This window comes from Neodiprion pinetum, chromosome 3 (assembly GCF_021155775.2).
Source record: "Neodiprion pinetum isolate iyNeoPine1 chromosome 3, iyNeoPine1.2, whole genome shotgun sequence".
NCBI lineage: Eukaryota > Metazoa > Arthropoda > Insecta > Hymenoptera > Diprionidae > Neodiprion > Neodiprion pinetum.
The window spans coordinates 31,653,467-31,681,290 of NC_060234.1; the positions used below are offsets into that span (position 1 = coordinate 31,653,467).

The following is a 27,824-nucleotide window of genomic DNA, read 5'->3' on the forward strand; positions in this document are numbered from 1 at the left end:
TATGAATATACCTTTGATAAAATCTTGAATTCCAAATAATGAGAGAATGAATCAGAGCAGAATTGATGCTGAAGGTCCCGCGTAATAGAATTTCTCAAAACTAATGAAGTGTAACACAATTGAATCTGTACTAAAATTATAAAGAGGTCAAATTTATTGGTTTATACGTAGGGGGTAATCTCTGAAACTACTAAATCGATTTCAATAATTTTCACTAATAAAAAGCTAAACTATCCTTGAGTAATATAAGTTATAATTCATTTTGATGAATTTAATAAGTTTTTAGTTTAAATTGTCAATATTTGTAAATTACGTCGAAAAAAAGCATTGCTTGACTGCTTTATCGGCGTGGGATAACCAAATGATTGGATATACGTGAAATGTAACATTTATGTGATGGATAACTTTAAGTTTCGGGGTTACAATGCCGTCTTTTGTGGAACTTTCAAGCGGAGAGACACGAGAGCAAATAAGTCCGTGAAAATTAACTATCAATTTTTCAAATGAAAATACCAAAGCTATTGAGAGTCTCGCTCTGAACTTGGAGGATAGGTAATTACAAAGAATAACTAATTGTAAAAAAACGTGCTTGGAAAATTGGCAGGGAATATTACTGGAAGACGATTAGATTCGCAGATCGAGCGCCGTTAGCATATCACGGGGGAAAAAGGAGCCCCGGGCAAAAATGTTGGCACTAATAAACATTCATGCTTCGGCCGAGGGTGGAGGTTAAATCCTGATGCATTAATATCATCCCCATCTCGCCTCATCCCCCTTCGGCCCTTCTCTTTTTATAATTCTTTGCTACGTCGTTATCCGCGCTCGGGGCTTGCCGGCGGTCGAGAAGAAGGGAGAATGGGAAGGAAAAACTCCTGTCTATTTCCCTATACCCAAGGGCACGAAAAATAATTACCAGGCTCAACGTAATTCCTGTATTTCCAGCGTTTTTCCAGTTATTCGCCGCCGAAGCATCGCCTGCTTATATCAAGACTGAACCAACCCTGCCGCCCAGTATTTTTATAATGTTTCTTTCCATTATCGTGCTACAGACTTAACCCTGATTAGCATGAATACGACATGAATTCAACGTCAGAAGTACCCCGAGGGTCTTAACTTAACTCTGATATTTCGAGACCTTGGAGAATTTCTTTTTTCAATACTTTAAATATCACTGTGTATGGCTCTGCGTTTGATTGAAAGTATACAAGCTTAACTCTCGTATATTTTACCCTATAATCGTCGATCGGAATACGACAATTTTTATTTTTTCAATTATCATCTCAATTTTATTATCTTTCAAGATAGCTATGATGCATCATTTCTCAACCGAAATTAATCGCGAAATCACATTTTATAACGATTCATCAAAAATTCGAGAATCATATTAATTAATCGATTCCGGTTGCAAACGACGTTTTTCACAATATAAATATAAACGGTACTCCGCTACGGTATTTCATGTTATACCTAAGAAGGATTGGGTGAACTACAAGTAACTATACACACTACGAGTAACTATGAATATGGAAGATTTAATGTACGAAATTTTTTTTTTATTCAGCACGATGTTACATCATGATTAACAATCGGTAACTAAAATCATTGTACAATAACACTTTCGTTCCCGTCTTCACAATAAAATCAATAAATTTAATCTCTACGTCGAAAGCAATTACTTGGAAAAAACTTATCGATCATCGACCGTGTAAACCACTTCAGAAAAAAAGGAAATTTACATTAAATGAGGAAAAACTATTTACTCGAGTAATACTATAAAACAGTTTTTGAAAAAAACTATACACTGGAATCGTCAATAATTTCGCATAGCCATTGCTTGGAAAATCAGAATGGCAAAATTTTGTTCAACTCTTGAATAATAATAATATTAACTATATAAATAATCGTCGTATACATAAAATCTAATCACATTACTGGAAAAGGCTTAAGTGTTAATTATAGGAGTATAAAATTCTTGAGGAATCACTTTTCCAGCAGGTACATTTGGTAAAGCTTCTTGTCTTTTTCGTTTTTAAACTTTGGCACAAAGTTGATCTTGACGATTTCGGTAAAGCCTTCGTCCATCGTTGGCGGCTTAAAATTCTTTCTGTAATGTTCATCATTCATGAGGTCGAAGTTCGTGCAGAATCGTAAGATCAACAGTAGCAGTAGCTTCACAAATCTGATACAGCGCCATATTACTTGCGACTTTGTGTCACTAACAATACAAAGGAAACAACATCAGATCTCAAATATACCTAGACTAGCTATAGTAACGGCGTTGTCACATTTTTGCCCAACCACCTGTGTTAAGACTACAAAAGCAGGCTGCCACCCTTAGTGAAATACTTCATACTGCATCAATTACCAAGAAAGAAAAAAAAAAAAAAAAAAAACTTTACCGAATTTTTGTAATAGAATTTAGTCATTCAATTAATCGACTTTATATCATAACACTACATTTACCGTCACCTGAATTATATCTTCAGTTATTTCTGTCAACAGAATGTAATGAATATGACTGTCTACTCACATGTACGCGTGGATTATTGCGTCGCTTATCGTGTCATGTAAGCTGTCTGTGAGCTGCCGAAACTATAATAAAAGCAAATGATTTATTCACTTACTTAAAGTTGTTCCACAACGCCTTCTCGTGAATCGATTCTAAATTTCTTTGTATAACTTGTACTATTAAGGATTTAATAATCGGTACCTTGTTGTTATGTTTTGTATGCTCGAGTTCCGTCCCCATTAAGAAACATCTCACCGGAATCCCCCGTGCCTTGACAACATCGATATATTTCTGTCTGACAGTTGGATCTGGGTTAGTGTTATCCACAACAGCACTCTTTCCCTCGGATAGTGCTTGTTCCAATGCTGAAATACACTTTTGCCAACTGCCCAAGGTGTCTCGGTTTATCCGACGGTAAGTAGGCAAGTGTACTTTAGCAAAGTGTGATTTACCTGAACCAGGGCTGCCGACCATAATTATCACCTATTAAGAAGGTAATTTTTTGTCACATGGCCAAAAATCAATTACTTTTGTTGAAAATTACAAAAATACATTAACATCTGATAGCTGAAATGAAAAGTTGAAACGACGCGATACCTCCTGCTTGTCTGATTTAAGCTTAGCCGTAGGAGGGTCTGTTACATCTGTATTTTCGGTCAATTTCATTGGATCAAATTTAGGTAGTTCCCACGGCGCTGGCTTATGTCCCAAAAAATGTTCCTCTGGTGTTTGAAATTTTAAACCCAAATTCAAAGCTAATAATCGATCGGCACTCGAATGATCTTTCTTTTTTTTTGGCCCCCAATCTTTCTTTCTTCCAGCTGCATCGCCGACAAAAAAAGAGGAATCTTTATCCACAGTTACTCCTTCGTTTTTCTAAAAATTTATGTTACATTAATATTATTCCCCTGAGAAGCCTTCGAATACATCAATCATAGTGTAAATTGAATTTAATCTTGCGCACATACATGGTTAACCAGCGAATCCCACATCCCGGTCAACGGTTTTCTGTATATACTTTTTCCAGTAGCTATGAACACCTTTTTTATCGAAATATTTGCGATTATTTTTGGTTACAGTATTACAGTTTCCTTCGTTACGTAGGTCATAAAAATCATAACTGCACCTGTATCGGAACTCCAATTTTTTGGATAATCCTTTCAATTTTTACTTTGAAATCACTGGGTTTCCACTTTCCGAGACTAAGTGATCCCTGATTTGTAAATATTACTATTTTATACCCTTCCTTGTGCAATTTCTTCAATTTTCCGGGCACCTCAGAGAAAATTAATTGCCAATCGTTATGATCTTTGGGAAAAACATGCCCTGACTGCGTCTTTATCAAGGTACCATCCATATCATAGGCTGCTATCTTTGAAAACATAAAATATATTCGAGATTTCTTTTTTTATATTATAGTTTAACACAAAGTTTTTACTGTTTAAATTGAATGATGAATATTTATTTGTATGGAAGTTCCCTGACTTTTAAAGTGCGACGTTAACGAATTTTCAAGACCAAAACTATGCTTCATTTTCTTCGAACTCTAAAGTACCTAATGATTCAATTTGTATAGCACAACTACGGCTATGAAATTCATTTAATCACGTACTAACTTTGGATCGTGCTACGACACCCTTGCTTGTATATATTAGTAAAGCCTTATCAATGTCTTCCCAAAGTTCTTGCTCTGTCGGCTTTGAATTTTCCTGACATTCCAAATCCTCCGTTTGGTTGCATTCTCCGCTGCCGTTAGCTGGCACGTTATCTTCTACATGATCTTCAGGAGTTTGCATATCTGGGTCGATATTCTCATCTAGGATTTTGAATTTCTTAGCTTTTGCTGATTTACTCGGATTCACCCCATCCTCTTCACCATCGGAACTAGATACGTAAATTCTCTTCTTGAGACTGCCGCTCTCGGCCTTCTCGTCCGGCGGCGGATTGAATTCTATACGGTATTTGTACTTATTGTAAAGCATTTCCAAACAGTCTCCGTGTTTGGCGATAAATTTCACATTCTTCTGCGTTTTGAAGCCGTTAAAGCCGGACGAGTGAGAGCCGACTTGTTTGACAAATACTTTGTAATCCGCATAGCTTGCATAAAGCCATACTGGTGAATTCACATGAAAAAAATAATAATTCACCAGATATATTCACCTAATGTAAAAATGAATAATAAAGCAACTTGAAACAATGATTATGAAAAAAGTACGATTTGTTCATAATTCGCCATTCTATTTGACGTTTTTCTTGTTGAATCAAACATTCTGGTGAGTGAGACGGGCCTACAGGGTCCGAATTCGAGGCGAGAATGTGTTTAGATTGATGTTACGGTCATGTTAAGCTAGGTTATGGTCGAAGGAAAACTAACCTTGCTGCTTGGAGCACTTAACGTCAGTTATTTGGGTGGCGACGCTTCTCCCGACGAAAGTTGGCGTTTCGTCAGCAAGATAGATCGGCGGCAGCGATTTGTCGTCGCTGAAAATGTAACAACTTTGCGGAGGCACGCTCATCTTAATTAAACAACAGAGAACCGCGGAGATTTTCGTTGTAGCCGAGAAACACGCGCCGGAATCCATTTACCTTGCGAGTCAGACGCGGCTGGAGCTGATCGAACGCTGCCAGCAGCAGCCAACAGCAACGACGCGCGACGCACCGTGCCAGAGTTTGTGATTTTCCGTCTGATTCTTCGCAGATCGTAGGAGCACGATTGTGGTGATTGGAGGCAGCTGGATAAACGCGGCGGTATCGCCGGTTGCCTACGACGCAGAGTAAGGCAAGTGTACCAGTTATTGACATACACGTGTAGACCCAATTACTGATCCTTTTATTCTATAAAATTATAAAATGACGGCGCAAATTGTGAATTTTTCGACGGCTAAAACCAATTTTTGCCAATTTTAGAACTAAGGATCAAACAGATACAACCAAAACAGGTCAATATTTTGGACAGGATCATAACTGGTACACTTACCTTACGTGGCACAATCTTCTCGCGAAATATTTTACTAGAAGGTTCTTTCAAATTATTTTTAATCTTACGTTTTGGTTTTTGCCGATTATTAGCACTGATCCCGCCGCGACGCGGACGAAGTGGTAGATATCGCATCCTGTAATTTCAACCATTTCGGGACCGCTTGTGCAAGGTAGTATAGTCGAGGATTGCCATTCCTGTCCCAAAAAGGAATTTCTATTTTTTCTATTAACCATTTCGTTTTGCGTGTGTAACCCTTTTACTCTCCGCCCCCACGTTCCTCTTCACCACTCACTGACATGACGGCCGAGCATATCATTTGGTTGAGGTTTATTCAATTTCCTTTTATTTATTAAGATTTTGTTTTTGTCCGTTTCTAGTGTCATGGCACTTACAGTTAGTGCCTGGCGCCCAACAATTCTTGCGTTATTATTTTTTATTGTCAATAATTACTTTTCTATTTATTTCATTATTTCGTTTCTTTCGTTATTTTATTTTAATATTGAGTATTCGTGAAAAGCGCCTGTGCGAGCCTTTACTTCCACGTAGGGTGAATACATACATGTATGAAATTTTTAATTTCTTATGGTAATACATTTGCAATACGCAAATATGTATCTAATGTAGATCAAACTGGGTTATATTCCTTATGCCACAGAAACTCATTGAACTACTTTTAAATTTTAATACAAACGTAAACAGTAGTTACAGCTTAGCACGTTCAAATGTTAAAATTTAGTCTAGCTTATCAAATAATTATCCGACTGACTTAGCGTCACCTGTATCGACATAAATTTAAATATATTGTCAACAATACAAAGTAGTATATAAAGCGATTAGAAATGAATAGAGCCACATTCCAACAAAATGGAAAACCAACGTATTATGTTTGTGGTGCTTTCAATGGTAGTATCTTGCTGTTTTGGAACGAAATCAACTACTACGTCTGTAACTCAGTATGGATCCGTGAGTGATTCATCGCGTGTGATTCAATTAAGCGAAGAGTATTCGCTACTAGAGTTGGAAAGAGGTATCAATTTTTGTTTTACCCTTATGAGGGATATCGGTACAAAATTATCCGATGAAGTGGACAACGTTTGTCAACATGATTTCTACAATATCATGATGACCCGAGACAAAGCAAGCGGTGCATTAACGATGGGGTTGGATAATGTTATAAACACATACATAGCTACAAGGCCAAAAACGCAAGCTTCTTCACTGGATAGTATGGCTCGAAGCATTGTACGGTCTGAAACAACTAACTTTATTAATAATGTGACTGATTCAATCATGGAAGTATCAAATCTACAAGGTAATCGTAGGGATTTTGTAGTGGAGGCTAAAATCGCCGAAAGACGCAACGCCACCCGTTCCGCATGCATCACAGCGATTAGAGCAACTTTCCTGCCAATACAAAGGAACGCAGTCCAACCTGGAATGGAAGCTGTTATTGAGAACGCCATAACTAAAGCAGCTGCCGAATGCATTAAAGTATTTGGTTTTGTTTACGATGGAATTGAAATTCTTACGGGTTTTAGTTCCGACGATGGCGATCGAAGAGAGGACTGTTACTGCAAGTTGGAAGAAACACGACAGAAATCAATGCTCCCACTTAGGTCGCAGACAAAATATATGTACGGTGTACTTCAAATGATTACTAGCAGTGATTCATCGAGCAAAAATGAGTTGTTGCAAAACTTCTTTGACCTTGATTCAGTCCAAAAAATGCTGTCTGTCAGCCTTAGATCAGGTATTGATAATATTTTTGATGCAATGGAATCGGAGATAACCAAAACTTCTTGCAATGAGAAAAGTTCATCTGATTGTAAATCCTCCACGATTGATATTGCTGAAGATAAAACAATTGCCGATTTCCAGAAAGCGGATTTACTGTATCTCAATATAGTTTCATCACTTTTCGGAGAATCTTCATCGACTTCTTCTATGACCTGCCAATCTTCAGGTTTTACCAACTTATCGGAGCAAATAGTTAAAAACATATTTGCAGTACTTAGATTGAACCAAACCGCAAATTGTACCGCATCGCAACCTACGATCGTACACAGGAGAAACGATTCACTTGCTGCTGCCAAAACTTCGGTGGAACAAAGCTACGCGATGGTAATCAAGAACGGCCAAAAGTTTCCCGAGAAAATTCAACGTGCGTTTGACGCTTCCAAAGCGAATGCGACCAAACAATACCAGTTTGCAATAAATGACATATTCAATGGACTTGAGGCCTTTCATTGCAGAGGTTCTCAGAATGGATCTGATGTCGTCTTATCTGAGATCCAATTATCTACTACTCGTGCATACTTGGATGTTGTGAGCCTATTTCAATACATGACCAACAATTTGCGAATTCTTGCGTTATATAATGTATTCGGTCTATCCGAACAGACGGATATATTATTAGAAATTCAAGAGAATCAGGACAAAACTTACTTTGAATATTCCACTGAATTCAATCAAGTGTTTAATATGATTGCCGAAATACAGGAACAAATTAACGCCGCAGTCCGAACTGGAAAGGAGGTTCATCTGCAGTGCAATAATTCTAGTACGGCTCAAGCTATGAATATGAAATTGTCCAATGCTGTCTTAAGCACAGCACAAATTCCTCTTAACTCAATTGTAGAGAGCAAACCTGATGCTTCCGATAACGTCGAAGTAGCTCGGCCGGAAGTACGTGACGCAGCGAAGAATTTACTTGCGGCGGTGAATAACGCAATACAATTATACTGCTGTCAAAACTGTACCAACGTCCTAGATAACTTGACTGCCATCCTGGAGGATGCAAAATCTTACAGTTCCCGTTTCGTCAATTCTACTTTCGAGCCATTGGTTTGCGACTCGCCGGGCAATAGCCAAATTGGAATTAAGATCGAACAACAACGAAATCACGCCAATAAAGCAATTTTGAATGAAGCTACGACGGGATTTGCTGGAATCAAAGCTCTCCTCGGGCAAATTTATCCATCTTCTAGGATTGGTAACAAATTGAGTCGACTTCTCGTTGAAATTTCACGATATTCTTTCCTTCTCAATAAGAAAAAAGAAGTCAAATCCGAGTACAACGCTGTACAAGACTACTTTGTGTATCAACTTACTTCTACGAGGCAGTCCAGATATTTACATTGTATTAATGAAATACAAACGCAACGAGAGATCGCATACGATGGGATGTCCGAAGGAATCAGCACCCTATTTGATATGTTCAAGAATGACGCTTCCAATTCACAATCTAATGATACCATTATCATTGATCGCGCCCAGAACAGGACGTACATTTGCATAAAGAGAGCAGTTGACGCAATGCAAGAAGCAGTAACAAGAGTCTTCCACAAAACTTCTTCAGCTGTAAAGACTGTCCGGATCCCAACGTATGTCGCACTAAGATCAGCCACTTCAAGTATTTATGCCATCGTTCAATTGATCCTACAAAGAATATTTTCTGGAATCTACCGTGAAATTGTAATCATGCAAAGAACAGTAATCTGCTTATCCGAAGTTATCGTCAAAAACTTATTTATACCTATGAGAATCGACCAGGAAAGCCATAAATCCACACATGAGCTCAATAACGCAGAATTCTCAGCGGGTAACCAGAGCGAGGCTGCATTTGAAACTATGTTCGCTGCATTTGAAGACTATACGAAGAACCTCCGTCCCGAAAAACATCCTCGTTTTAAATACGACTCATCTTCAATAGAAGTCGCCAAATCAAGAGTGATAGTCCATTTTAAGGCTATGTGCGATGTTGTCTTCAACTTTATAGTGAACTGTTTGATGAATGAATTCATGGATAATACCGCCCTTGTTTAAATTATTATCATTATTATTATTATTATTTATGTACTTAGTGCAAGATCACTGAATCTTTTTGACACGGAAGCTAAGTAGACATTTCGTTCTAGTAACTCACAGCTGAAATCGGAGGTTAGCTAGTTTATAAAGGAAGATTTACATATTCATTTCGTAGTAATTTTCTACGCAGTAAAATTCTGCTGCCTGGCCCGTCAACTTTTCTACTGGAAAATAACTTTATCGTAGATACTGTCTTCTCATAGGATAAAAAGTACCTATTTTTCTGATGAAAACAACTTCAAGAGAACTGAATTTGTGCATCTGCGTTGGTTGAAAGTCACTACGGAACTAACATCATATTATGTTACATTTTACAAGCCCTATTAACTGAAAAATATCATGTCTGACAACACTTAAAATTAATAATTTAAATAAAAATAGGTATGTTATTCAAATATAATTTTTATATTCCTTCCTTTCATAAAATAGTAATGATAATGTTGATAATGATAACAATAATAATAATAATAATAATTAGAATAACGACGAAGAAAACACCAACAACAACAACAACAATACTAGTGATAGTAATAGTAATAGCAGTAGTAGTAGTAATGATAATAATGTAATGTATCTTTTGCAGATCATCAATTTGATTCAACTTAAATATGACGTAACTGTACGGATTTTTATTAATCTCTATATTATAGTAACTACAAATCATACATCATACATCAGACGTCACACATCATACATAGTATTATAGTTCGAAACCAAATTTTGGATGTGCGGATGTTCGGATGTTCAGAAAGTGACGTCACCCAAAATTTTTTTTCTCTTGACGTCATCGATCTATAGTAACCGTCGACGACGAAAATTAGCTAGCCGAATTCCTCAGTCTGGAAACAACCGCGCAGTAGAATGGACGTATGAGAATCGCGCTCCGCGGATTTCGAGTACCTACCGGGTTCTCTACCTCCTGGATTCTACGCTCCAGGTCCGCTACCTGATGAAACACGACTTCCAGGACAAGCGCTCTGTAGTTTCTGCGCTCTAGGTCCGCTACCTGATAGATCTCGACCTCCAGGACTCGCGCTCCGTAGTTTTGGCTGTCCAGGTCCTTGATCTGCTGACTTTTGAACTTTACGAGTAATTTTCTGTGGTTTCTGCGCTCCAGGTACGCTACCTGCTGAAACTCAACTTCCAGGACAAGTGCTCCGTAGTTTCTGCACTTCGGGTACGCTACCTGGTGAAACTCGACTTCCAGGACAAGCGCTCCGTGGTTTTGGCTGTCCAGGTCCTTTACCTTGTGGATTTCGACTTCCAGGACTAGCGCTTCGTAGTTACTGCACTCGAGGTCCGCTACTCGATGAAACTCGACTTCCCGGACTAGCGGACTAACATTTATTACCCATTGAACAATCCTCAAGCATCGAGGGCGTGAGGTATCTGGTAAATCTCGTATCATCTGGTAAAACACTGACAACGAGTAAGCGAGCGTAGCTAGCGTACGAACACAAAAACCAGTTACACTAAGGCATCCGACCCCGGGCGAGCTTTAACGAGTGAGGGTTTTAAAGCTACTATAATACGATGTACGAAAGCAATTCCAAGATTTGATATTCATCAAGGCAAGTCGCAATTCCTAACATTCTTAGGGTCTCTAAACCGTTTAATTCAAAACTAACTAGATGCAATTTTTATACAAGAATTACCCATTCTAGCTTGTCCGAGTCTATCTGGGTCTCTCACACTAAGTAGTATTCGCCTTAGCGAATTACACTGCAAACTTCGCACTCACCGGAAATCGCCCAATTTCCGAACTTGTATTTCAAGTTCTTGTGCATTATTTTCATATCGTTGTGCATCATGAGTGGGCTCCTGTCGCCTGAAAATTACCTCGTTAAAGTGTGCCATATTTACGGAAAGGTATCTGATGGAATAGGTTTTCCCGGATTACGGGTGTGCTTTTACACGCCCCTAACTCCCTGTCGGAAGTGTAATAAGTTCTGAAATCGTAGAAGCGGCGAATATTCAACAAGTCGGTAATTCCAATCGGCCATGTTTAATGTGCCGTGATTTTATTTATTCAACATTATTTATAATAAACATTATCAGCGATGTACGTTAGCAATGACTGAGTTAGAGATGTACACATTATATCTACGATTTAAAAATTTTCCTAATATATATGAAATATACAACATATATATGTATATATGACAAGCCAGTTCCACGGTCAGCTATAGTTCACTTATTCTATGCGAAAAGCGACTGTAAAAATCGAAGAATAAATCGAGATTGGAAATTATCTGACATTCACAGCTTTCATGACGAAGGTAATTTTTCAAGTACAATACATATTTACAACATTAATTTTCAATTTTTTCGTATATCTAAATGTAATACGTACATTACAGGCTGCTCGCATTTTTTAAATCACCAAAACTTACTGGAGTAATGAATTGGTCAATATCAAACTCGAAGACATTGCGAAACAACAAGGAGACTTGCTGGTCGTTAATCTCGAACCACCAAAATAAAGAAACCTCGCATCTTCGTCATTACAGAGCAATTCACCGGAATAGTACAAAAATATGTTGAACTGCGTCTAAGAAATGTAACGAACGATCGATTTTTCTTAAATTTTCAAAAAATATTATATTATATAATAAAAGGCAATCTGATCGTTGTTTTTCAATCTTCTTGAATTCGCGACCGCTTTACATGTAACACGAATCTGGCGACCCCCCTAGGTCCATAATTAAACTATATCAGTAATTTTACAAACGATGTATTTAATTCTCTTTTTAGTGAGACTATATTCTAAGACCCAAAACCCTTGCTTTTTACTTTTACCTGGATTGCGACCGAGAGTTTGAAAAACACTGAATTACATACCCCGAAAACGTGCACAAGGCATTCCTTTCGGAAAACCTCTGCAACACTGCTTGCCAACAGTGGCACAAATATCAAGGCTCTAAAACGTCATGATGGGTGGAAACCAAGCAATATTGCAGAGTTACATTGGATAATCGATCAAGACAAATCAAAAATTGGCAACATATTTTATATCGTCGTCCGATACTCCACCGCCAAAACGGCAAAAAATTGAAACTGCGTGACCCCCGGAGAAATTAAATCAGCTGAGCAACAAAATATTGATAAATCTGGTCTAAAAGTCAAAGATACCTCGTCAAAAAATCATCATTTTTTTTAAAACAATTCTTCGTTCATTTTAAGTGAAAATTCTAAACGATAAAACTCGTTACTTCAATATATTTCAACCGATTTTATTCTTTTTAAATGTTATTTTAGTCATGCTTTGTTTGTTTTTTTTTTTTATTTATATAGTATTAAGTTACTGGACCCCCCCCTCCCACACTTTCCCGTAGTAGCACCTCTAATAAATCAGTTTAGAAGGAAAGCTCGGAAAATATGGTATTGTTAGATAAAGTATCGTGTGGACTGTAGAGGGGGGGTGACTCTTAACGCTGCGTTAAATGTCCCACTTTTCCAGAATTGTTCAATCGAAGACAGACCGTCTTTCGGATAAAATCGTGTTCCGTTATGAATTTTGTGTAATACTATGAAAGTGTTCATCTGCCGTTGGCCTAATTGCGTTCCGAAACTAATGTATTGTATTGAGACACGTGTAACCTATTTTTTCCTATTCATCACATCTTATGTACGAAAGATTGATTCTTCGACGATTGATTACTCACACAGTGTTGGGCAGTGTTACTTGAAGAACTTTGGTGACCTACGTAAGTCAGTAATTTAATACGTTCCATAAATTACTTACGCTATAAAATATCTGAGATAATTCTTTTTTGCATTGACATAAACTCACGAATTTTAGTGAATTCCAAATTGTATTAGTGAGCGAAATCCTTAATTGAAAATTGCGTCATATAATCGTTTATGACTATGGAATAGGCTTTTATGTTTCTATCAATTATATACACGCATTGCAGCAAATTAAATTCTCTAGACTAGGTATTTAACTCCTTGTAGCCCAAAATCATAAATTTTAAAATAAATAGCATTTAAGGACTTGTCATTAATACCTTCCGTATGGATTTCGTAGGATCTTATTTAGTTTGTTACAGAAATGTTACACGGGGCTACAAGGGGTTAACCATGTTAATTTTATGATTTACATCAATGAAACTTAATATTTACGAATCTCTAGAATTTTTAGGTACAATCAGCCAGAAAATCTTCTACAGCAGCATTCGTTACGTTATACTTTCCACCACAATCATGCCGGAAACGAAAATGTTTTCGACATTATTTACATAGACGTAACTTGACGTTAAAAGAGATGTTCCCATACGTTTGTAAGATCGAGTGGAAAAATGCTAGCAACAAAAAACACTGATGAAAGTTCTTAGTAATACGTATGCGCCGAAGTATTACTGCGCATGAAAGAAGCCGAAAAAATTATTGTAAATAACATGATAGTTCTATTTATATTGAATAAATACGCTCCAAATTTAGACTAAATCGAGTCACGCTCCAAATACTACATTAACCAAACATACAGGCTAAGTATACTTGTAATTGTTTGTTCAGACGTCTACAGCCGGCCTAGTTTTTCAAAAAACTGTATGAACGGTTGAACAGCAACTGTATTAATATGCGTTACAAATTTAGACCTCTATATAAGCTACGCCTTGTACAAAAAAATGTTATTCTGTAAAAATGAAAATCCAAATCAGTACTTTCATAGTGCTCGTGGTAATTGCACAGTGCTCTCTCGGATTAGTGCAACCAATTACTGCTTCCGGTTCTTCGTTTGACATCGACTACTGTGGAATAAAAGCTGACCTAGAGACAGCAACTCGTCTGTCTATAGAAGGAATCGGTCATATTTTTGATCTCCAAGGTGACATTTTGGCTAGACTTATTGACGAAAATGGAATCTTGAGTCAGCATGTCTCGAATGAAATTCGAGTGGCCAAAAACAAAACACTTACCGCCTTTGATAGTGCATATTTGATTGTGTCAAATACAATTGCCGGAACGCAACCAGCGGCATCCTCGGCGAACACAAACATCCGATACGTCGTCGACTACTACTCAATGATGGAAGTTGATCATATTTTTGCCTCAATTTATCTCATAATAAATACTTCAAACCAGTGTAGTGACAGCTATTCGGAGGTCTTAGCTAAACTAGGAGATAATCTACACGCATCAATTTCTGCAACCTATACTGTGATTGAGAAACTTTTCATGAAAATACAAGGCGTCCAAAAATACGAATCTCAAATTGAAGCTTTATTTAAGGAGATCCAGCTAAGTGTTATTTCAGAAAATACGATTGGAAAAGAATTTATATTTAGTGGAATGGAAATCTTGGCCAAGGCTGCTTTCGGAATTAACCCTGAAAATCAGGGTCGTTGCTGTACGCTGGAAGAATACAGGAACAGAACAATAGCCACGGTCAGAAAAAGGATGAATTTGATCCATACCGCAATTAAATTGAAATCTCTCGCTCTTTCCGGAAGTGGTGTTGACTTGTTCGGACACTTCTCTGTTATCGACTCGGGTCAGGAAATGGCAACGGCTGCTGCCCAAACGGTTACTGTCAGTATCACGAATGCCGCGATATCCAAGATAAATAAAGCTGCTAGCGAATACATAAGCGCATCTGAATCTGAGTCTTGCAACATTAATATTGCAAAAGACGAAACGTATGACAACTTCAAGGACTTTAGTCACGTCGTGTTGCGTATGGCTACAATAACCGATTCCGGAACATCCTCAAGTGCTATGACATCCAGTTTTATGATAGATTTTGCATTGAAAAAACTTGTAAGTAATTTTTTTGATGCAGTAAAATCGTCAGGGGAAATTGAAACTTTTCATAATTCAATACCTTCCACCGCTCGGAATATAGTTCAAGCTGTCTTCACGGCGATTCAAAACGGCCAAAAGTATTCGGATGAAATTCAAACTGTGATTGACGAATCACGAGTAAACGCAACTTCACAATTTGAGACGCTATTGATTGGTATGGACCAAGTACTTGAGCTTGTGGTTGAGGCTTCTACGGTGACCAACGTCAATTATGCGAAGCTTTCAGCTCAGATTATAATAGCACGCTCCGATTTAAGCTCCGCATTCCAGAGCGTCATTGAACATTTTTTCAACGCAATACGACTTCTTCTAGTGAACAAAAATTCCCCTGACCGGTCTAAAATCACATCCATTATTCTTATTCAAAATAACGAAACAAAAGCGTCTTTTGATTTTCGCGATGCATTTACAATGATATTTGAAATAATAGAAACTTTCTTAGCCAAAATTATAATCACAAATCAGAATGGAAGTAAATATTATTTGCCGACGAATTACTCCATCGCAGCTCCAGAGGTCAACTTGACTGAAATAATCAATAAATTAATAAGTGCAAGCAACTTAATGATGGATACATTTTTAACCATCAATCCTGGAGCTTCAGCAACAGCTGAAACAGCAAGGTCAGCAATGAATTACCATTTTACCAATGTGATTGAGGTTATTTACCAGTCGACCCTGCTAGTATACTGTCAAAATTGTGCCGGAATTCTAGCTGAAGTCAGAGACTTCCAGGAACAAGCAACTTCGAACTTCACGGCTGCAATGAAACATATGTTCAATGCATTCGGCCAAAAGAACAACACTCAACTCGGAAGTATGATTTATGAATACAGAAAGAGAACAGTTGAGACCATCGTAGCTGCATTTGACTCAGTGTGCAGTGTCATTCGCGACGTTATCAATCAAGCCTACCCACTGACTCGAATGGAAAATGATCTCATTTCAACCCGCATCACCGCCGCCAAAAAGAGAACCTACAACCTGATGAAAAGTATAGTTATCGATATATTTCACCCACTGCAATTTCTTTCCATATCCGTGCAATCAAAGAAGCCGAGACTGATTGATGGTTTATCTATGATACAAAAAGGCCGGGAAAAATCGTTTTCCATGATCAATAATGCATTCATGAATATGTTTGGTAAGATAAAGGACGCGAGTAATAACACCTCTTCGATTGATCGTTGTATGGATAAAACATTTGGTTTCCTCGAGATTTCGATTAGCACTTTTTTTGAAATAACTCAACAAATACTGCCCGAATTTTCGTCTGCCGTGAAACCCGCTGTTTACTCAACATCCATCGCAATAAAACAATGGATTGCGCTCACTTATAGCATCGTGGAGTCAATGAACCAAGGACATTTTTCTGGAATACGAGATGAAATTGAAATCGTACAGAAAGTTGTAGTCTACGCAGCCCAGGCTATGACAAAATTTCTTTTTCTTCCAGCGCGAATAAATCAACAACGCGATGCCGATATTGAATGCGATACCGATAGTGCAGAAATCGAAGCAGTTAACAAATCCGGGACGTCGATGGAAGCTATCTTTGCCGCGATATCCTATCTGATACCACCTCGTGAAAATGGCCGTGAAAGCGAGGATAATGAATCTTCAATTAACACCATGCAAATCAGAGCAATTTCCGATATGAACATTGTAATTGGTCGTTCTTACGACGTTATTGAAAGAATGTATACAAATAAAATGTTAAAACAAGAGGGAAACACAGATAAATGTCCTTGTAAAATACAGAGTTAGCACGCAGAATCTTTGATGAATCATAGCCAAGGTTCAGAATTGACAAAATCACTGACACATGTGTCTCTGTTTCAAAAATCTTCAATCACTACCGAAGCGTTACACAAATGTGCTACAAAAAGCCTCATCTTACCTCGCCGAATGGAACGAAGTTATTTGTGAATCTCATGCATTAGTTGAGAAAAAATTTATTTGTAATATATACATTTTATTCAGGTCATACACACGTATTTCCTCATTTATATCGCCGTACGTGCACTTGAAAAAAGTCAATCATCGTGTTTATGACAATCTGTATACGGAAAATCTAATTCCTTGCCTGTTATCATATGCTACTTTAAATCGAATCTAATTGTAAGTTATTCATAACGGGGTAAGTTTTGCTAATCTGAATTTGGCAATAGTTTCCCCCTTGTATTCGTACACAGTGACGGAAATACCTTGACTCTGTTTATAATGAACATTAAAAAAACTATATCGATCACCCTTTGACAAATTTATCTCTCTTCCGCACAACCAAATCTAACCCTGTTTACGTCTGGATGGATTCGTTTAATGCTTTAAAGCTGAAACCTAAAACTTGGAGAAAAAGTTCTAGGTGTGATTATGACGGTGAAAAATCTGGTGTTATTTACTTTATTGTTTTTTTGTCAGAATATAAGATCTTCGGAAACGTTAAACGGTTCCTCACAACTTAGAACAAGTTCTAATACAATAACTACGTCACATACTGTTGTAAAACTACGTTAATTTCGTACGCGCGCCTCGCTGGCGATGAGGGCAAAAAAATCCCAAAACTCCATTCTGCTCCGGTAAATATTTGTAAATAAATAGAATAAGCTAGAATATCTTAAGATAAGCATAATACCAGACAACGGGCTCAAGGACCTAAGAAATGCTCCTCAAGTAGCCTGGGAAGCGACCGAGTATCGGGGACTCAGGCTTATAATTTTGCGGTCTTTCGATGGCCTGGCCGAAACCCCGGACCAAGTGCCTGGGACCAACGTTTAGTAATACCCACCAAGATGCATCCCTTTTGAGTGCGTTGGAAGAGACCTCTCCTATCGCAGCCAGGAAGCTCCACGAGGTCCTTGGAACAGCCTAGGATCACATAGTTCTCTCCCTGTTATTTTCGTCTTCGGTCATCCTTCTCTTATTCAATATCCATCACTCATCTTTCCTTTTCTCATTGTTTTATTAAAATAGATATTTTTTTTTTTATCACAGTCTTCGCACAAATTTATCTCGTAACTTCTTTAATTCTATAACCTGCCAACAACTTTCTCAAAACCTACTACACCAACCCCGATTTTGTATTAAATTTAGTACGAAGAAATGTAAAAATTGCTACTGCTTGATCAGCTCACATTGAAGTCAGAAAACTTCGTTCAGTTTAAGCATCCAGCAGTTAGAGAGATGACAATCGTTACTGAGAATGGTGAGTGTACGAATAAATTCACAGTCAATAATCGAGGAATACTTACCTAATTCTAATTTCCCCAAGGACACGCTATCCATGCATAGTGAAGCGAAATGTCGAGAGCTCAAAAGTCGACGTAAGAAATAATCGAATCACTCTGCAGCTAAAAATACCCCGGTATACCATCGCATTTAAACCGTGACAAGGCTCAAGATGTCTATCTGCCTCATACATACTTGGCTGGGGCGAAGTAAAAATGGTTAGGGGCGCCGGCGGAGGGAGTGGATGGATGTATTCACATTATACGCTCTGTTCTTTTAATTTCTTCAAAGCTCGCCCTCTCTCACCTCCCATCCTCGCTTCCGGATTAATAAGGCGTCGACAATGTGACGTCTTTTTTCGTTCCAACCCCGGACAAGACAGTAGACAGCTACCAAAGTATACAGAGGGTGGAAGCTGTTAATAAATGTGTTCGTCGCACTGAGAGAAGGTACTTGGTAATCCACCGTCTCCTTGCGCCTTGCTCTTTGCTCGTTGCTCGCTGTTTCTTGGCTCCAGGGAATTTGTTTTAACGAGGGAAGCTCTTTTGAGAATACAAACTTTATTCGGCAACACCAAATGCACTCAAACAACGTCTGCAGTCCATCACGGTGAAGATCTACAAATACTGTATGCGTTCAGCTGTCCAATGCAAATTGTTTCGTTGCAGCATGGACTCTAATCCGTGGAGAACTTTAATTAATGACTTTGATGAAACCAAACAGGACAGACCGATTCAGAGGTAACATATATTTACATATATTGATTTCACATTCTCATATACCTATGTACTGAATTTTGCATAGCGTCATGGGCATGAAATCGAATACAAATTAATCTCAGGTAGACTGATTCCGTTAAAATGTAAAAATTTCGCAACAACCAATTTGTTGTTTAAATAGTCCCAGCAATCTACTTGCGGTCTTTTCTCTCATTCAAAGTAACGTACGTTATACAATGATTATACTATTTGAAAGATGCAGGTACTCTGTTCGTCAGTTTGGACGAACAGGCGAGTGAGAGTAACAATTAATTGCTCTTTGCTTATATCAGGTTTGGTAACAATTTGCCTGAAGGCAAAATATAGTTACCGTGTGATCGCCAGCGAAATTGATTGATTTCTGTCTAACTCAATAAGGAGTCAGCCCGAGGGGGATATTGCTATTTGATCCGATTAGAGTTTTAATTTATCACAGCTCACACAGGCTGCGATCTGCCGATTTAAATTTTTGAGAATGTAGATTGTCGATTTGCACGATAATATGGAAAAATAATCGTGTTTGGTTACGGAAACTTGGCAGCACTCGGTAATAAACTCGTTCGTCCTTGAAGGTCGAATGACTGTCTCGCGGCCCTTTATCCCGGTGATAATGAACTGTGATTTTTTTTTCTCTCAAGATACGTTTTGGACCGTCTTAAGAGAGTTTGGACGGAATATTAATAATTTCACGGTGCGGTGAGCTCGCTCGTCCCTCCAGTCTATCAGATTCTCTTTTCAATTTTCAATCAACGTTACGGACGGTGCGAAGTATAATATGAAATAATAGCAATGATAACTTTGTCTTCGTCTCCTTGTTATATTATTATACGGTATCAGTTTCAATTTTTCCCTTCAATTTTTATATATTCATATATTCATGAAGGTATACCAACATGTCACAGCGCAGCATTTGGCATTGAGAGGGTCGCCTAGTCCTGAAATTTAAAAAAAATCGTTTTCCGTTTATTTGCATATTATTATAAGCTACATTTTTAAAGAATATTTTGGCCCAAAGCTGATGCCAAATTTTCAAAAATTGAAGAAGTTATGAGCACTTGAGTGATACAATGCACAGTGTGCATCTCAATAGAGCTAGTTCAAGACTAGAATGATCAGCCTATGAGGAGGCTTCAAATGTGCGTTAGTGAACCTCCTATATGTCCCAGGAATTGCAGATTAATGGTAAGCAAAATTTCCATGCCATTTTATACAGAAATCGACGTCAAAACCGAGGTCAAAACTTTAAACACGCTAACATTAAAACGCGTTTTTCTCAAAACATCCTTTATTCAAAAGTGTAGACATGATATCTCAAAAAGTACTAGACCGATCCTGCTCAATTTTTTACGGCATCTTTATTATACCTATACGAATCGCGTGAACTAGGACAATCATGACGGCTTTGGTAGTTGTTTGGTGACTGAAAGTCGTTTGGATATCGCGCCGTCGTAGTTTCTCAAAATCGCCGCGCTCTATCGGTTCATGGCAGCACTGGTACCTGATTTCTCGCTGACGAGTGAGCAGGCGCGCGCGCGAATTTGGATCAGTCGCCAGAACGACGCGCTCCGGAAAACACGTTCACGTCAAGGCCTAAGGCCGATACACATCCAACCTAACGAGATTGACGACAACAGTTCTTGTCATAGAGATCGAGAGAACGGCAACGGCTCGAGATTCTCCGATCCTTTGACAATGAACATCTGACCGAGGGGACGGCAACAGCTCAAGATCCCCCGGTACGGATACACGAAAAGAAAAAAAAATGCGAAACCAACGTATCGTGTACACGAGATTCGATGGTGTGAGTCAAACGGGCAACGTCCGTTTACACTAGGCCGATTTGATATCATATAAAGATCGTTGTAACGTCATGGGTTTTTATGCCTCAGGCTTTTCCCATATGAGCTAATAAACGATATTACGATTCGACAGCTCAATCATTGTGAGTTCTCATTTCAAAAATTCATAATAGACCTGGAACTCCCATCCTAGATCATTGAAACCAATACGAAAATCCGAAGTAACTTCGAATTGAAGAAGCTTCGACCATGCGGTAGTTTTTGATTTACGAGCTAAACATATGGAAAGAAAATGTAAATTTTTTTTTTTTTTTTTTTTAAACTGAGTCGTGTCCAAACAATTGACAAAGTTTGTGTTTAAATGTCGATAAATATATTATGAGAATCATTTTATTTCAACGATTGTCTTGAAAAAATACCCAAAAAACCTTTTATAACAACAGCCTTCACACTAGACGACTCCCTTAAGGAGGTGCCCTGGTCGATTTCGACGTTGACGTAGGTATGTATCTCGAAATATCAAAGTCTTTATTTCTGCATCAAATGATATTGTATTGTAGTGTTTTTGCTCAGAATTGAATTCAAAATCGCGCTGTTGAGCCCTTTTTCACGTTTGTGATACATGGATTTACATATTTGGCAATATATACGTCAACGTCGTAATCGACCAGAGCACATCCTGAACTCTGTAAAACCTAACACAGGCAGTTTCGGGCCTGGGAACGGGATTACACACTTGTTGTTGGATAGGAAGCCTAATGAAGATGCAGAAATCGAATCATCCACGCGAAAATACCGTGTGTGTAAACCGCTTTTGGTACTTCCAGTGAGTGTAAAGTGAAACGTGGCTTTGTCCAAGAAGGCTGCTTGAGTTTTTGAAAGTAATAAAACCAACGCAAGTTCCGTGCCCTGAGAAGCAATCGCGTCTCCATGGGCTGATACCCTTCCCAAAGTTACTTTGAGACGGGGTACGTAGAAATTCCTGCGAAATTAAATATCGAGAGTCTGGGTACCATATTCACGAGTAGACGCCAGCGACTACATAAAAATCAAAGTAACGAACGAATAAGTGGTGACCTCGTATTATAAACTTTTTTAATCAATATAACTTTTTTTGAGAATGGCATCGAATTCCTTGCAGTAATTTTCTCGTTTGGCAAACGTCTTACAAGCCTCAAGTTTGCCGATAAATTTCGTCGAAGAGTTCAAAGTAAACTGTTTGTTCTTTATATAAATCGTTTCTCTACTGCATGTATTAATTATTGTTGGTACTGTTACAGTTATTGTCATTATTATTAATCCTATTGTTGTTGTTATAATAATAATAATCTCAATATGCGGTGTGTCGGAATGAGAAAAAAAATTATTGGAAATTATTATTAGAACACCTGCTTGTAGCCGCTGGTGCGATATTTGGCGACGAGATTTTTCACCCCAAATTGGCGCGTGAAAATCTTATGACAAATAATAATGCGTGTAGACGCAAACGCGTATTAATATCGTCATATCAACGCTCATACTTTTGTGGAAAATTTTTACTCGTAATAAAGCCACAAAGCTCACTGTATTCCACTCAAGTCTCAAGTAAGATATATCCTAATATGATTTCGGGTAAAAGGCCGCCCACACACACAGACGCACACACAACGGTGCACTTCTTCTTAAAATGAAGACGTCTCCCGCCCCTCAGAGTGAATAATTGAGCAGATATTTTGTGAGTTACGTTCGTCGCTAGGCAAGACATGTATATGAATACCTCTCCTTGCCGTACATCTTTGAAGATAAGGCATATCCATTCCAGAGTTAGAAATACCCTCTGTAAACTCGCATGCATATTTCAACACTTAATTGATGTTTTTTGTCTCCTTTTTTTCTCCGAACCCTCAGAGTCTGTACGTACATATAATAACAAAACAATCTGAATGACGAAGAGAACCGACGTGTCGATTGAAGCCCATGCAATAATGGAATATCAAAACGTATCTGGTCTTTCCAAGTACTATCACTGATCCCTGAAACACTGGTTCCAAATAATCATCCCGCTTCGGAATAGCAAACTAATAGGTTTCAATCCTAGATAGTGCAACGGTAACATCGAATGCTAATCGTAATTTACTTTTTATCTTTTCAGACATTACTGCTCACAGATCCTCCCACGTACGAGGTGACAAACTTGCAGATTAATGAAACCACAACGCAACTTGCAATCTGGGGTAACTGCGGGATAGCTGTCGTAGAGCTGCCAAAACGATGGGGAAAAGACGCTCTGTTTCAAGGTGGCAAAGAAGTAATTTCCTGTCGGTGAGTCTCACCACCTTCATACCGTTTAACATATCTTCACGTTTTCGAACTTGTGAAAATCTCATGGTGTGGGTGATAACATTGAAGATCTTTTGTCGCACCTTAATTGGATACGTTGAATAAGAAAATAATAGTCGAAAGTAGACGGTAAAAAGATGGCACTCTAACCGTGATTAATACAGCTGACGAGTAAAGGTGAAATTTTAACTGGGTTGTTGCTAGGAAAAGAAAATGCGAATAAACGTTGTGACAACCAGCGACTCGCGGCGTTATCAACATACCAAAGCGTAATTGGAGACAGCATCGTTTCTCGCAACGCCTCGCGATGCGTTCTAATATCTAGCAATTACGGGGGTGTCATAATAATGCTCAAAACCGTGTCTTCCTTCCTTCCTTCCTTCCTTCCTTCCTTCCTTCCTTCCGTCCTTCCGTCCTGCCTAGCCCTTCTCGTCGGGTTCGTCGAGCGGGGCGAGAGGTATAAGGTATACGAGGTCTGAGGTGTAACTGTGTGTAAGGTATGTAAGGTATAAGGCAGCCTCTTATGGAATTAACGGGGCTTTACTTAGTTAGTTTTGAAAAGTCCTGCGCGGGGTGCAGCCCTGAATACTAACCGCCTCATCAACAACACATGCCACCCACCCGCAGCCCAACTCCCGAGGATCTAATCTTTCGGGCAATTATAATGTCACGTAATTAGTGGCCTTATTAGAGATAACCGTCCGCAAGTTGCGATGCTGTCGGTATCCAATCTTTTCGCGAACATGATCCTGCTGACGGCGTTCACATGTCGCACGTTTCCAACTTACTTAGGCATTACTTTCCACATTTCACATTTCACATTTATTATTATAACATATCTGACTCTTCGTGCCTAAAACCCTCATCATTTGACTCTTCTTAATTATTGTTTTTTTCCACTCCAGTTTCGTATCTAAATGTATTTTCACTGTGTTGTGAAAAACTGTGATTAGTCGACCTAAGTATCGTTTGCTTTGAAGGACGGAAATAAAAAACGTTGATAACGACTTCGTCCTTTGAACTTTTTATGATACCGACAGTTCTCACTAATTACATTACTTGGCATGCCAAAAGAATACGTAACGTACAAAACAAAGGCAGGATTCAGAAGTGAAATTTTTCGTTTCAAATTCTGCACTCACACTGGACTCGCTCTTCCTTTAGCGTCCCGGTGAGTGTTCCGCCAAATTTACACAATCGGACGTATAATATTCTCCGACGCATTCATACCCAGGCACCGTTGTAACCTAGAACGTGCACACATATACATATTTGAGGTATACTTTCTAGGTAAATATATACACGTGACACACGAAACATGGAAGGGGGAATGCGACGCGAATAGTTTGTAAGCAAGTTGCAGCCATTAGAACAAATCTCAGGGATTTAAGGCCCGCTGTCCCCGAGCTGCTGCATGCAGTTTAGGGAAAGAGCACACTTTTACAATCACACTTTGCTCCGCTATTTTATACACCTTGAACCCAGACGCCCGGTACTGTAACCATCTTTTTCATACTAATTTTTGTACACGGTATATACAAATCTTTCGCTGTAAGACGGGAAATTTCTTGCACCACCTTCGTATGATGATCATAACAGTGACTTGAGTTTTGCGTATAAACTGGCGTGCCCCAAAGTATCGAACATTAATATCCCTGATTTCTGAAGGCGAAAACGGATTCGTATTCCCTGAGTTCGTACCGACGGAAATCTGAATGAGGTTCAGAATTTCAAGGTAAACGAAAATCTCACGGCTCTGATGCATCTTTCTTCCCCGCTTTCTCCCGGCGAGCTTCGGATGAACATACCTATACTTAAACCGTGAAACATTAGTTTGACTTCCGGGTGAAGAACACCACGCCGCGGCGCCTTGCACCAGGCTGCCGGTGGATTAGCAAAATGGTTGCAATAATGGCAATTATTCGGCTTATGATATCAGCGCGGCAAGTGCGGGTGCGCGACTTGCCAGCCACTAACTACCGCTTGCGGAATCCGCGGACCCCAAGACACTGGATTAAAACTATCACCACTTCATCCCCAACCCCGTTCTCTTCTTAAGAACTTTCATCCGCAATTTCACCGCGACGCAGAAGCAAACTTTCGTACAGTGGGAACCAGGATTGGTTATACTTGCAAAGATTTTTCAAAATCACGATCGAAGCTCGTGTCTTGACATTGACCACCCAAACTTACATTTCAATTTATTACGTCAAATTGAAGAATAAATATTTCCATTTGACAAATACTCCGATATAAGTATATCACCCATTGTATCGTTGAGTAAAAGTAAATCGAAGCCTTTTCCGTTTCGGCTTTATATTCAACGAGAACCTTCTTGGACAGCAAAATTGCTCGCATCAAAACATATATATGTAAAAGGTATATATTAATTCTTTCCAACGTGGATAAGATCGTGATAAAAAGAATTTTTGAAAATAACTTGATAAACATCAATTTTTGCCATAGCTGGAATTATTTTTGTTGAAATATCAACAGGTTACATACACGTATGAGTGTTAGAGATGGAAATGTAGAAACGGTCAGCAAAGAAACGTGCTCGGTTGGCTTATATCGAGTGGCTTACAAGCGAACGCGGATTAATTTAAACGAATAGGAAATTAACACTCTTCGGAGAGGAGAGAGTACACCCTCCAGTCCACCACCTTATCCGCTCTTCGTTCCTCCCCACTCCTGCTGGCGGATACAGAAACAGTTCTCGGGGTTTGGCGGGCGAGGTTTTGAAGCTAATTATTGTTTTAAGGATTACTGTTATGTGTTTATTATGCGAGGACGCTCGGCGTAATATTCGGTAGCATTCAGCGAGTGTATAGCAAGGCAAAGCCACCTTCACCTCGCCTCCGCCATTTATGAATAATTCGCGCCTCTCCTAACCCCCGAAAGTTCGCCTCGTAAACCGTAATGCCCGCTCCACGCATTCTAAGTCACAATAATGCCGAACGAAGGTAAAGAAGGGAAAAAGAGAGAACAAAAAAGGTGAAAAAGAAAATGGAACAAAAAAAAAAAAAAAAAAAGAAAAACGAAGGTAAAATAAGGAAAAGAGCGAAAGTATTTCGACCTGGCATAGCGGATGGCCGGAGGACGGGAATCGCGGGGGTCCCACTTCATTTATGCATGGCGCTCTCTCGATGGCGTCGTTTTATTTTTTCATCTGTACGTTTATGAGCCGAGCGCGCGAGGGCAACGAGGCCCGGTCTGGTCCTTCCTCCGGATCGCCTACCAGGTCATCGTCGGTATCATCCATACCTGTGGTATACGCGAAGAGAATTCAAAACTGAGTGTAAGTTATATCGGACCAACCAAATCGATCAATTATTTCTTATAAAATCTCGTCGACGAATGCAATTAGATTCCTTTTAATTTCTTCCATTTCAAATTCACATCCGATTTCCGCATGTTGTGCCTGCAGCTACGACGATTTGGCGCACAGACTTTGCGTAACGTTATATCTTTCGCGAAAGGCGTAATTAGTTTCTGATTTTAGTTTTTCGTAATATTTTTCAGTGCTTTCATTTTTGGTTTTCGAGAATTAACTATTCATATCGCGAAGCGTTGAGACCGCGTCGGACTAATTTCTACTTCTGAGGCCATTAAAAGATTAGCGGAATATCTTGAAGGGTTACGGGCTAAGGTGGTGGCAGCGGTTGGGTTTAGTCGCGCGAGATTTCATTTCGTAGGCTATACTTGGTAAGTAAATATACGTATATAGGCGGTTGTAGGAGTCTGTAAGGAAGGTAGGGTAGAGGCTGTTACAGTCCTCCTAGAAGTTAGATCCGCATTACAAATTACCTCATTATAAACGTGCAGTTACTCGCGACGTGAAAAAATTGAAGGAAATACGATGATTTCATGCACAAAGCAAAAGCCACGTACGTGGTTAACCGCTCATACTGATTAACACCTCAGACCTAAGGGACCTGCGCGTCGTCTCAGTCTAAATGAAAAATCACAACGAAATCACAACGCGTCGTAATCGGTGGACTGAATCAGCTGACTCGGTCATTGGTCAAGAAAAATCTTCTTCTAATACGGAACAACACCTATACTATCATGTAAATATAGTTATCTTTGCGCACAAGTTTGTAAAATTCAACGATCCTCAGGCTTCCGTGAATTATGCTCCAATATCTTACGCAGATTATGCATTTATTCCATAGCCTCGCTCCCTGCAGCCTGAATGAATGTTACGAATTTTTATTTCATCATATCCGTAATACGTACGACGTGCAGTGCTCAAAGCGACAGGCTAGCAAATAAAGCGAATTAAAATTCACTGCAGTGTTATAGATGCGCGTTTAATTATGCGTGATTGTGAAATATTGTTCGAAACTCTCCCCGCGTTGTATATATATATATACATATATAGGTATACACATGGTTGAATCGGAGTTTTATCATCGGTCATAAAACGCTTTCGTATCAAACCTATTCACTCGTAGGAATTATATAGGTGTTGAGAATGAGGAAGGGCGGGGGGAAGGGGGGGAAGTTTGGACGCTGCGGCGACAAATTTCGAAAGCTGAGGTCGCATCCGGAAA

At 38.9% G+C, this 27,824-nt stretch overlaps 3 protein-coding genes across 4 annotated transcripts in view; 2 read left to right on the top strand and 1 right to left on the bottom strand.

The window, feature by feature from the left end:
* The window catches only part of mbo (nuclear pore complex protein Nup88), a 106,393-nt gene that overhangs the window by 62,198 nt on the left and 16,371 nt on the right, over positions 1-27,824 (top strand). The window contains exon 2 of the mRNA XM_046616394.2: positions 23,081-23,250. Coding sequence (XP_046472350.1) covers positions 23,081-23,250 — 170 coding nt within the window. The remainder of the gene's footprint in view (positions 1-23,080; positions 23,251-27,824) is intronic.
* PNKP (Polynucleotide kinase 3'-phosphatase) lies at positions 1,538-5,163 on the bottom strand. Of its 2 annotated transcripts, none has more exons than XM_046616395.2 (8): positions 4,884-5,163; positions 4,126-4,622; positions 3,636-3,881; positions 3,478-3,549; positions 3,107-3,385; positions 2,711-2,992; positions 2,531-2,592; positions 1,538-2,215 (listed from the first exon to the last, which is right to left on the bottom strand). In XM_046616395.2, the coding sequence occupies exons 1-8, from the start codon at positions 5,089-5,091 to the stop codon at positions 1,981-1,983; spliced, it is 1,881 nt and encodes a 626-aa protein (XP_046472351.1). In that variant the 5' UTR covers positions 5,092-5,163; the 3' UTR covers positions 1,538-1,980. The 2 variants fall into 2 exon arrangements, with proteins under 2 accessions (XP_046472351.1, XP_046472352.1); XM_046616396.2 differs by having other exon boundaries at positions 1,538-2,104; positions 4,884-5,162.
* Positions 14,004-18,400, top strand: LOC138190718 (uncharacterized). The gene is made up of 2 exons (XM_069134843.1): positions 14,004-16,158; positions 16,621-18,400. The coding sequence occupies exons 1-2, from the start codon at positions 14,004-14,006 to the stop codon at positions 16,929-16,931; spliced, it is 2,466 nt and encodes an 821-aa protein (XP_068990944.1). The 3' UTR covers positions 16,932-18,400.